General features: G+C 38.2%; 1 protein-coding gene across 6 annotated transcripts in view; it reads right to left on the reverse strand.

Annotated features, from left to right (window-relative positions):
• Window positions 1-1,177: 1,177 nt before the first annotated feature.
• Window positions 1,178-12,872, reverse strand: part of IKZF2 (IKAROS family zinc finger 2) — a 125,764-nt gene continuing 114,069 nt past the window's right edge. For 4 of the 6 annotated variants that reach the window (XM_042446372.1, XM_042446369.1, XM_042446370.1 and 1 more), the window contains 2 exons: window positions 12,132-12,275; window positions 1,178-4,519 (listed from right to left, as the gene is read on the reverse strand). In XM_042446372.1, coding sequence (XP_042302306.1) covers window positions 3,795-4,519; window positions 12,132-12,275 — 869 coding nt within the window. In that variant the 3' untranslated portion in view covers window positions 1,178-3,794. The remainder of the gene's footprint in view (window positions 4,520-12,131; window positions 12,276-12,872) is intronic. The other 2 variants (XM_042446375.1, XM_042446373.1) reach the window with 1 other exon arrangement.

A 12,872-nucleotide genomic window follows, 5' to 3' on the forward strand; every position in this document is an offset into this window, starting at 1 on the left:
ACACAATGAAATGGGACAGTGTGACGGGTACAATTTGGGCACATTTTCTCCCTTTTGTAATAGTAGTAGCTATAAACAGCTTTTTCATAACTCCCTTCAGCCATGAAATAACTGGAGTTATTATAAGCATGGAAAAGATGCTTCTCATTATGGAAAGCTCTTTCAAATCATGGAAATGATGCTTATCATTATGGAAAGCCCTTTCAAATCCAGAACAACAGAAGCACAGAAAGAAGTGGCATATCTGCAAACTAGTAGGACAAAACTTTTGTCCTACTAGTTTGCCCTGCTAGTTTCCTACTAGGAGATGAGAACTTTGATGAAGAAGATGATAACAGCCTGACTTGAAAGTAGCACATGGATGTTTCATGTACCTCCCACCTCCAAGATGGTGACCTCACAAGCCTCAAGACCTTTTTTTAGAGCCCTGCTCTCCAAAGTGAAAGAAAGAAAGAAAGAAAGAAAGAAAGAAAGAAAGAAAGAAAGAAAGAAACCAACCCACCTACCCACCCACAGAACCAACTTGGTTGACAGTAAAGAGAGAGAGCTGCTATAAGATGAATTTGGAAAGCAAGGTGCACACACCAATGGCTCTTTTCCTGTAAGAACCTTATCTTCCTGACTGAAACCTTTTTAAAAACACCTTGAATAGCATGAAGAGCAATTTGGGATGTGTTACTTTCTAGAAAGGTAATTTAGAAAAATGATTGAGGATACATTCAGAACAGAGAATTTGTTCACACAATTACAATCTCAAATCATAACATCTTAATTCACTTGAATCCCTCATTTGAAATATGATCAAGGAATTAAGCAGAAGGTGGAGTGAAGAGACCCCTTTTTCATCCAAAAACAGAGGCCCTGGATAATTTGATGCTCTTAAATTAGTGCTGCTTTTTTATTTTGGAATTTATGATTGGGCATACAATGAGGACAAGGAGTAAAATCCAATGTCAACAACTGGCTTCACCTTACACAGTGGGGCTTTCCTTTCTTGCCATTGCCTTGTACAGTGGACCCTTGTTATACACTGGTGTTTGCTTCCAAGATCCTCCGTGGATAACAAAATCTGGGGATGCTCAAGTCTCATTAAATATAATGACATAGCAAAATGGTGTCCCTTATAAAAAATGGAAAATCAAGGTTTGATATTTGAAATTTATACTTTTTTGGAACATTTTCAAACCGTGGATGCTTGAATCCGTGTATAAAAAAATCTGTGTATAAGAAGGGCCGACTGCACTCCTCTATGTCCCTCAAATGTGTTCTGGTATTGGGGAAGCCTACAGAGTTGGAGGTTCTACAGGTGGACATGGAATTCATTACACCAGCAGTGTCTGCTCCACTATAGGCAGACACAGCTGGATACAACTAATTATCCCTGGCATGCAAATATGAGTAGAACTGGCCATCCAGAAAATTTGTACTTTACATCACTAAGCTAATTTGTATTGAATTGTAGATTAGTTTATTAATTAAGACTTTATTAATTTCTGCATTAGCCCATCAAATGATGGAAAATAGCCATAAAATCATCTGATTTCCATGTATTGTCTCGTTCAAACATATACTATCAACCAAACCAAACACTGTCAATAATTTTCTCAAGAGTTAAGAAACCATTTTAGAACTTGCCCTCATCAATAGCATGTTTGTGTTGTTATCTACTCTGTCTGCCGTTCCACAAGAAGATGTGCAAAGATCTCTACACCAAAACTGGGAAAGCAACTAAGGATGTAGAAAAATGTGAGGTAGCCTCTGATTAAAACAACAAACTGATATCACTAAGCAAATAATTTTTAAAATAAAATAAAATTTGAAGTTCTGACTCTAGATCCTTAGCTCACCTAATGTATACAGTCAACAGAGGGCTTGTTTACACAACCACAACCTCAAAATCTGTAACCTCTTAATGCACTTTAATCTTTCATTTGCTAATACGATCAAGGGATTAACTGGAAGCTGAAGAGAGTTGTCAGTCAAGAAACTAAACCTCTGGATAATTCAGGGCTCTCTGCTCAGTTCTGTTTCATCTTGACATAAGTGATCATGTAAACAATAAGAGGTCATTATCTCTGGCAACTACAAGCAGAATTCCCCAAATGATTATAAACTCCAGGAAGAGTAACCTGAGATTATGACCCAAGATTGCAAACATGGTGCATGGGTGCATGCATAAGATTAAAGCTGCTTCAGACATGACACTTTTCCTCAATAGTTTGGAGAAATCATTTCTCCTTACATACACTACTGTGCATAAAACAACTCTCTGTCTTGCTATACATATACGTATTTTGAAGCTACTACACACTGTAGCTGCAAAAGTGTACATGGGACAAAATAAACTATCCGTGAGTTTCCCCCCCTCCCCCCATCAACTTTTCCAGAAAAAGTGGCATGTGCAAAGTAGCTCTTACATTCCTTGGAAATTCCTGCCTATGTAAACCAGAACTGTTGATTCAGAATAACAACCGTGGATCATCAATCACGGTAGTAAGATCAGGATTACATTAGCAAATCCAAAGAGCAAACTTGCAGAAGACCAACCTCTAGTTCTCTCTTAATTCTAAGCCTTGGTTTAGATGGCCGCTAAGTGGTTAACACTGCAGAAAATTTTAAAAAAAAGCTTTCACAATTAAAATTCATTTGCGATTAGTATATCTGAGATTCTAAAGCAGCAGAATTTGTTACATATCAATTGTCTGCATTCCTAAGGTAAGCACACTTACTAAGGAGTAAACACCTATAGTACTAAGTGCAGCTTACTTCTGAATAAGAGACCAACTGTAACCCCCCCCAACAAACAACTAGATTTGAAAAGGTTTTTCTTTGTACATAGGGCCCACATAATTAAGGCTGAGTGCCTGTATAACAATGGGAAATCAGTATTTATTCCAGAAGTGGATACCAGTAGTCCAGCAGTTTTCTTTTCTTTTCTTTTTAAAAAGTGCATGTTAGAATAAGTAAAAATAAGACTGTAGGACTTCCAATGTCCCGAAGATGTCAATTCATACCTAAAATCAAGCTTCTGTTATATGATTCAGTGTTACACATACACATTTATATTGCAGAAACATAGCCCCTGGGAGGGTAGCTCGCCTCTAGAAGTAAATTCTGAGTGAATATTGTTATTTGCTTCTGCTCCTACAACTACAGAATATGGGTTAGCATTTATATGAGACCTCCCTCACCGCTGCTCCTCCCCTCCCCATTTGGACAATTTAGCAAAATAAAAAATTCAACCCAACAGACTGTTACCCCAAACTTTTATCTACATATTTGAAAGGGCTTTTCTCTGAAATGTATCTACCTGAAATCATTAACCTGTCAAAAGCTGACAATCTGCTGTTAGATCTTAGAGCATCTAGTGGAGTTTAGTAGTACCTGCAGTATTACAAAGTGTATGGGGAAAAAAATATTGTGACAGAAACAGACTGCCTTTCAGTTCCCACTAAAAAGTTAACACCAGTTTTCAGAGCAAAACGCAAAGACAATGACGATAAGAACAAAAAAAAAAAAAACCCCAAAACTAAATAGAACTATTCTCTGGTCCCTTCCTTTCCTTCCTTCCCACTTCACCAATGGTGCCAAGTGAGAGTGGATACACAGAATAAGGTTAGCAACAAAAATAACAACATTTCTTTTTAAAAAAAATAGAAATAAGAGCAACAGCAATAGCAATGACAAAAGGTGTGTCAACGTCTGAGGAAAAGTGGGATTGTAAGTGCAGTATTTCTTCATGTGCAGTGTTTTGTTTGCTTTTCTACTTCAGAGTCCCCTTTGGAAGTGAAGGCCTAATGGAACGTATGCTCCCCTCGAACAATGTGCGAGGAGAATTCATAGCGGTCCTGGCTGCGGTAGCCACAAATGTTGCATTCTAATGGGTCCCGGTAGCCATGGCACCCCATGTGGATGGTGTACATGACATGGTCTAGGAAAAGAACCCGACAGTGCTCACACTTGAAGGCCCTTATCTGCTCTCCTTCTCCGTTGAAGACCTTGTAGATATCCTTTAACGAGCCCTTAGATGCTTTAGAGACATCCAAAGCCTTGGAGTCATCCTTCATGTAAGCGGGGCTTTGCTTCCTTTTGGGATTTAAGGCAGGGTTTCCTTGGAAGGACTGGTGGTCTTCATGACTGCTCTCTGAGTCAGAGGAATCCAGGCAGCTATTGCTGGGAGAAGCCTCTCTTTCCTGGGGTTGACTCTTTGGTCTGATGAGGGAAATAGGGCCGTCCATGTTGTTTTCATTGCTGTCAGTAGTTTCTCTGCTCATCGGCCTTTCTATCCTGTTAGAGTTGTAGACCTGAGCATAAGCTGAGCTTATGACAGGGGCCACATCGGCAATTGTGCTTGGTGTATGCTGCATCAGTGGGTGAAGTCCTTCTGCCCCAAGGTAAGAGATTGCATTGTTGATCGCTTGGTCCATCATGTGAGATTGCATCAGTTCAGCATCTCTCTCATAGGGTAAGTTCGCATCAAAATGAATATCTGGATAACCATATCTCATGAGCTTCTCTCCTACATAAATAGAACAGCGAAAAGAAAAAGAAAATCACATACAGGGAAAGAAAACATAACATGGAATATTTTGTATTAAAAAGAAAAGAAAATGCTGCATGCATATGCCCTATGCACCAGAATAACAACAATTACAATAAAATATAAAACTCAAAAACAATTAAACTATTTAAAAAGTTAAAAATAGTACATGTTAAAATATTAAAATGTATTAAAAATTATATAAAAACCTTGACATCTGAACTGAACAAAATTTAAAAGCTCAACCCTCATCAGTTTGAAAAAGTCTGACACATCAAAAATGTTTTTATCTGCTGCCAAAAGAAGAGCAGGGATGAGGCAATCCAGCTTTTAAGAGAGGGAACTCCAGAGCCTGGAAGCAGCCAGCGAGAAAGCCCTGTCCCTTGTCACCATCTCATATGCACATTTAGATGCAGGTCTGTGTTTAATGGGGCTTACTTCAGTGTTTACGGGACTGTGTATTTCAGTGGGACATTTCATAAATTAGCAGATGTGGAATCTGAATATGGAAGCATAAAAAATGAATTTCCGTTTGATTTAACACTCTGTAATTCATAGTGTTCCATTTTCTAACTCCACGGTTCATGAACAAATTTAGTGGTTCCACAAAGTAAATAATGCATCCAACGCTTCCATCTGCATTTGTTCACATGCTAAAGGGATCAATCAGAGCTAATTCTCACTTTATAGTAGCAAATACAGATAACAGAATTAGCTATAAATACTTATTATATATTAATTATTTTATATAAATATATTATATTTCATTTAGATACCATCGCTATATATCTATACCAATTGTTACAAAACTCCTGTACTATGGATTAGGAAATGCTATTTTCAAGTACTCTAGAAGGCACGCACCAAACTTTTACACATGCCTACATATTTTTCTAGTCTGGGATCCAGCCTGGAGGTTCAAGATTCAAAGTGAAAATTAGCAACTTAAAATCAAGAAAATGTGACAATTAGGGATTTCTGATATATAAAGCTGTCTTATCTCAATGTAAACTATCTTGTAAAATAATACCAACATTGTCCAACCAAGGATGTTCCTTGAAGGGCTGGGAAAGCCAAGTTGAAAGAAGAAAAGAGGTGAGAAGAAGTAAGAAAGTTGAATAGGGTAAGGCTGGAAGAATGTAAATTAGAGGATTGGAGATGAGGGACAAAAGGATACAAGGTGAAAAGTAGAAGATAAAAATGAAATGGAAAATAAGAGAGAAGGAGAAACAGGTTAAGATAGGGGGGAAAGTGAGAATATTGAGAGAAAAGGAGGAAAAGAAAGGAGATTAAAGAGAAGGGTTGAGAAAAGATTAAGACAGAAAGAAAGAGAGAAGAAGAAGAAAGCTGAAGGAAGCTATGGGAATTTGCCCTAAGTAGCAAATAATAAGCAGGAATGAAAAAAATGGATGATAAAAAAGGGGAAAGGGGAAAAAAAGTATCTCTAGATATCTTCAGATGAATTAAATGAGAGAGATGAATGGCTATGACACATGCTGGAGCATGTCCAGAGGAGGGCCACTAAAATGGTGAAGGGTCTGGATACCATGCCTTATGAGAAAAAACTTAGGGAGCTGGGTGTGTTTAGTCTGGAGAAAAGACAGTTAAAAGATCTCTGTTTAAGTACTGAAGGAGTGTCACATTGAGGATGAAGCAAGCTTATTTTCTTCTGCTCCAGAGACGGAACAAAGGATGCAAGCTACAGGGAAAGAGGAGGAACTTCCTGACAGTAAGGGCTGTTCGACAGTGGAACACACTCCCTCGGAGTGTAGTGGAGTCTCCTTCTTTGGAGGTTTTTAAACAGAGGCTGGATGGCCATCTGTCGGAGATGCTTTGATTGAGATTTCCTGCATGGCAGAATGGGGTTGGACTGGATGGCCCTTATGTGATTCTATGATTCTATGACAAGAGATGAAGTTAAGAAAGAAGATGGAATAATGAAACATGTAACATTATAGGTTAAGTAATGTAATATAAAATGTATTGAATATGGACAATAAATCATTGAATAAAGGATACTGACAAGTAAAAAAAAGATGTATAATGAACAAAGTGGACCATGTCCATGAACATCCATGGTAGAAATATCTTCTTCACAGTTAGATTTAAGGGTGGTTTTGCATCACAACAACTATCTCTTTGCATGTTACTACAAAATACCATTTCATGTTCTTTAACTAAAGTAACCTGCCTACAATACATTTAGCCACATCATGGGATGCCACCTAGGAAACAGTTTCCTTTTCTCTTCCCTTTTCTGCTTTGACATGAAGTGGCCACTCACAGTCATGTTGGTGTTCTTCAATACAAGCAATATTCACAAGGGACCTCAGAAGCAGAGGTGTAGCACATTATCCCTTCCCAAATAAGAATTCTGCCCACTTCATGAAACTTTCTTTCCAGCCCCAAATTTCCAGCATCGCAGAGAATGAACCATTAAAAACTGATCCCAACTAGAACTCTCTTCTTTGTTTTGTTTGCATTTCCTTGGTATCTTTGCCTGCCCCCTTTCTTTGGACTCTGAGAATGTACAGCCGGCCCTTCATATCCATGGAATCCATGGTTTGAAAATATTCCCAAAAGATATAAATTCCCAAAAGCAAACCTTAATTTTGTCATTTTATATAAGAGACACCACTTTAATATGCCACCGTATATAATGGGACTTGAAAATCCACAGGGCCAAATTCACTTCTAAATGTTCAACTGAAACTTTAAATAATAATAATAATAATTATTATTATTATTATTATTATTATTATTTTGTTAACTTATCTCTCATCTTTCTCCCAATATAGGGACTCCAGTTACTTCAACGTTAGAAATTTGAGGAATGAAGGAAAATTTCATGGGGGGGGGATCCTCTAATATTCTCAGTCTATAGCTACACGCCTTCAAGACATTAGGGCAAGTCCTTGGAACAGAAAGATCAAGATTTGGTGGGGGCATTGCAGAGCAGAGACCCTAAACATAACAGGCTTGGCTTACCAAATTTTGTAAAATAACATATATTGCTATATAAATAATAAAGGGTGGAGCAGAACGTAATTAAATCTAGAGTCTACCATTACCTAACTGCACCATTGGGTTTTTTGGACAGACACATGCTGGTGCAGAGGAGCTGATGAAATACTGTAATGGAGATTTTGTGTTAGTTCTCTACTTAAATGCCACTCTTCTAAAATGGGAGGGGGGTGTAAAGATTGTATCAATGAAAAGATAGACATTGCTAAAAATGAGGCTGATTTTAACATAGTTATCAGAAGAATTTTACTTGAGCACATGCAATCGCACATATAAGTTCACTGCCCAGGAAGGTTTCCAGGATAACTTGCATTATTGCAAACAGTGAACACTGTTTGCTTCATTCAGGTTTATCCAATACCTGGCTTTGGACAGTTAGTTCTAACTTTTCCCTGCCTTGGGAGCATGACATGTTTCTGAAACTTCACCCATAGCACTGAAATTGCTCAGTGCATGATTCCACCTGAGATCAAGCTACAGATAAGAAAAACATGCCAAACCATGACACTTTCTTCTGCAACTCCAGATTGATTGATGTACTGCATTGTTTGCTAGCTCATCATACTGGAGTTGAATTTAAATCTATCTGAGGTATTTGTGCCCAGCTGATGAGAACAGGGAACCTCACTATTTTTCAGCTTTGTTGCTCCTACTATAAAAAAGGAATGGTTTATCTTTATTGGTTTTCTGAGGATGAATTATATAATCAAGGAAAACAGAATATAATGTATAGATACATTCAACATAGGGTAAGGTAAACATATTAAAAGAATGGATAATCCACAGACCTTCTCATAATTATCATTATGACATTTTGGAAATATTGTGATGGTTGCAATTTGTAGCAACCTTTATAAATGACAAGTAGGTTGTTCCAGAGTCTTCTGCTCTGCTGAATGGGCTTCAATTTGGGTATCCCCACCCTCCATATACACACACAAAGTGTCACTGAGTGGTGTACAATATCTCAGACTCAATTTCCCATTTGTAAAATGGACACAAGGATGTAAGATGGACGCAATACTTCAGGATTACTGCAAGGATACAATAAATTTTTAATGAAATACCTAATCTTTGATCAAATACTTAATTATCTTGATAGTGCAAGAACTATAATACTTTTGCTCCTTCTTGTGTCACCAAGATGCCAGGAAAATCTTAGCACCACAACACTTGCCATATTCGCGCACACATGCCAGCTTCTATGTTTGGAAAACTGGATTACATCTGATCTAAGGAGGAAGTACATTATGGTTTTTGTTCTTGTGATTCTGTGTGTGTTTCCCCCCCACAATGCCCTGATAATAGAGGAAGGATTAGATTGAACTGCTGTAGCTTCTGTGACCCCAGGTTCAGGTGAGTTCTTGAGAAATGGACTGGCAAAAACTGTGCACAAATGTAAGTCTAAAATCTGAACCCAACATGTGGTTCAAGCAATAACCTCTTAAGAAGAGTAAGGGTTTGGTAAATACAATGAAATTGAAAGTTCAACAGCCGTCCTTATATAGTCATTTATTCTATGAGATTGTCATAGAATCATAAAGTTGGAAGAGACCACAAAGCTATCCAGTTCAACCTCCTGTCATACAGGAACACACAATCAAAGCACCCCTGAACAGATGGCCATCCAGCCTCTGTTTAAAAACCTCCAAAGAAGAAGACTCCACTACCCTCCGAGGGAGTGTGTTCCACTGTCAAAAAATTCTTACTGTCACGAAGTTCCTCCTAATGTTGAGATGGAATCTCTTTTCTTGTAGTTTGCATCCATTGGTCCAGGTCCTATTCTCTGGAAAACAAGTTTGCTCCAGCCTCAATATGACATCCCTTCAAGTATTTAAACAGGGCTATCATATCACCTCTTAACCTTCTCTTCTCCAGGTTAAACATACCCAGCTCCCTCAGTCTCTCATAAGGCATGGTTTCCAGATTATTCACCAATTTGGATTCACTTTCTATCTTATATCATTTACATACCAGTGAGTATATTTAAGATTTCAATGTTTATTTCAAAACCTACACTATGAGTAAGGTAGAACCTTTGGCCAAGAACGTTCCATTTGGTGCTGAGTGGGCAATGGCAATCCCTTTCAATCAAGGCTACTTAGCTTGCATGTTTGTCCCCTCTCTCTCCTCCAAACAACTGTCACATGGAGAGTGCTCTACAAAGTAAATCATCATGGGGTGTGTTTATGTGTGTGCAAGTGCGTTTTCAGCCCAGTAATACTGAAAAAAGGAAGAAGGAGAGTCAAAGACCAAACATGAGCATAGCAACTACATAGAAAGCGTAGTAGCTGTGGCCACTGTTAGTTCAAATTCAGATAAACATGCTGATTCAACTCTATTCTGTAATTTTATTTAATTTGTATTTTGTCTTTCTTCCAAAAGGGGCCCTCTGGATCTCTAGATCCCTCCAAGGGGAGGGGGAACACATCCCATTCCTCTCTGTTGTCTCTGCCTGCTTTCATGTGCTGCCAGTGTTTTAATGTGCCCTTGTCTTATGCAGAGAATCCGTCCCCCCCCCCCCGCGCCACACAAGACAAATTCCATGTATACTTAAGTCCCATTGAAACTAATGGGTCTAGGTCTAACACACTGGACTCCACCTGGAAACAGACATTATGCACATTATACCTTCCATGTATCATAAACAATATGCCACCAGGAGCAGGTCTTTTGTAAAATTAATATGCCTTAATTGCCCATTCATTTAATTCCCCACCTTACAAATACTTTGCATTGCACTATGGTATATTATTGTTGAAAAACGTCCAGCCCCAAACTAGTGTAAAGATCCCAGCTAAGCTCAGAGTTAATGAAAAAGTACCAGGTTCCTGCATCATCTCATCACCAAGTGGGTGCCTTTGGATAATGAGTCCTATATAAAGTCCAGACTCTAATAGACCCTTCTGCAGACATTTCACAAGCTAAAAATACCAAAACTGAAAAGACTTTTGCAATAGTTCCTGAAACTGAAGCTGTCTAATACCAGAGATTTGCTGCAATGTCCACTCCTGCCAACACCCAATGCTCTCCCTAATTTTGCTGGATTTTAAAGTGTACTGTTTTACATAACTATATTTTGTTTATCTTGAAACCACACTTCTAGACAATTTCTGTTGTCTTCTTCTTAAGTGTGAAACATTCTTTTCTATCTCTGTATTTTTAGGGCAGGCAATTTGCTTCTTCTTTTAGTTTATTTGCTTGTTTGTTTGCTTTTTTGGTTTTGTGTTGACCATCCGAGGAAGTAGGCTCAAGTCTACGAAAACTCATGCTACCAGCTTCTTTCTTTCAGTTACTCGCAATGGTGCTATAAGATCCCTATGCATACTGGTTTAATATTGTTTAAAGTTGCTTTTCTTAACTGCATCTGTTCCATTCCCTGAGATCTCCAAAGACAGAGACAAAAATACAGTATTTAAATGATAAAGAAACAAGCTTCATCCAATTATTTTAAGTGTGTGATTGATCCAACAGTTACTTGAATTACTTGCTGTTTCAGACAAACTAAACTTTAGAAATTTACTAGCTTTCCACTGACTCCTCTATATTTGCTAGCTTTCCTCTACCAGCTTCCACTAACACATCCCTGAAGTCAGCACATCTGGTTAGGTTTCTTTACTTCCACAAATGTAATAGAACATGAACAAGTAACTTTTTGGAACTGTAATTCCTATGATTGCCTAGTAAAAAGGGTCCATGCTGGCTGGGAAATTTAGGGAACTATAGTCCAAAAAAGTAACTTGTCCAAGCTACACACACACACACACACACACACACACACACAGGCCATCAGCAACCCTAGATCTTTTAGTCCCTGAAACTAAAATTAATGAATAGACATAAAGGGCTAACTAGCCCATTTGATACCACTTATAGATTGAGAAAACATCATTCTATGCTTGGAACATTTCAGTGATAATGCAGGAAGAATTACACAACCATTATTATTATTATTATTATTATTATTATTATTATTAACCTTTATTTATGAAGCGCTGTAAATTTACACAGCGCTGTACATACAATCTTTTTAATTAGATGGTTTCCTGCCCTTGGGCTATTCTTTCAAAAGTGTGTATGGAGTCGCCGTAAGTTGGCAGGTGACTTGGAGGCACTTACACATGTATCTCTTTTGAACAGTGTTCTGCTACACAACAAAGGCTAGAGAAATGCACCTTATTAAATATGGACTTAAATATTTTTTAAAGTATCCTGTTGGTACAAAAAGAAGACATTTCCTCTTTTATCTGTGAAGCTCTGACCCATTTAATACAATTTCTTGCCCTCAGATAATCAAACTTAAGCTATAATCAGAGGGGATAAAATGATTTACTATTTAAAAAGTTTCCCCTCGGTTTTCTGCACTGACTGGATGTTCCACTGCAAGTCATAATGAACTGTACTGGCCACACTATCTTCTAGCCCTCCCACATTTCCTCCCTTCCCAGATCCCCTCCCTTTTGAGTGCCACTCTGATGTGAGAACATGTAAGTGTTTAGGATTTAACAATAAGCTACCTTTTTTTTTTTTTTACTACAAACAACAAAAGTGCTCATCTGAAGCTTACCCACAAACTTCTGTGGGGTGGAGCTTTTACGCTTTCCCATGTTGCTTGTCAGCTTCTCTATAACAGCAGGTCTTTCAAAAGGCACCAGAGTAACATTGTTGTCCATCCCAGGTTCTTGCTCCTTACAATCTTCCATAGTAGGTACTACATAAAACCAAAAAGCCAAATCAGATAGATCTACCTACACTTCCAACATAGATTGGATAAATAAATAAAATGGTCAGCATAGTGAGGTTTGCAAATAGTAAGTAGTCAACGAATGGCTATAAAAGCACTAGAATTGTTTTGAGAGTCATTCAGTGATGCTCTCCATTTTTGGCTGGAAAAACCTACACACTGGGGGCATAGATCCTTGTATCTTAAGTCCAGAGTGAAGCAGGGAGAAGGAGTATGCAATCCACATTCTCTTGCATCAGTAGTTTGAGAAAGATGAATATTTAAGAATATTAGAACAGGATGAAAGCTACAAATATGTGAACAACATCTCTATGACTTGCTGAATCAACTAACTATATATAACAGTGCAATTTTAAATCAAAGATGCACTGACAATAGGGAATTACAAGGAGACAGAGGCCTCTACGCCAGCTGTCCTCATGCCAGCATACCCACCTTCTGCTGGTTGATGTCAGAGATCAGCCAGCAGAGGAATCTGGCAGTATAACTGCTCTGCTGGCTGAGATCAGATAACCAGAAGCCAAGAAATGGGGTGAGGGGAGAAGGAGAAGGGGCAAAATGAGA

This window comes from Sceloporus undulatus, chromosome 1, assembly GCF_019175285.1.
Source record: "Sceloporus undulatus isolate JIND9_A2432 ecotype Alabama chromosome 1, SceUnd_v1.1, whole genome shotgun sequence".
Classification (NCBI taxonomy): Eukaryota; Metazoa; Chordata; class Lepidosauria; order Squamata; family Phrynosomatidae; genus Sceloporus; species Sceloporus undulatus.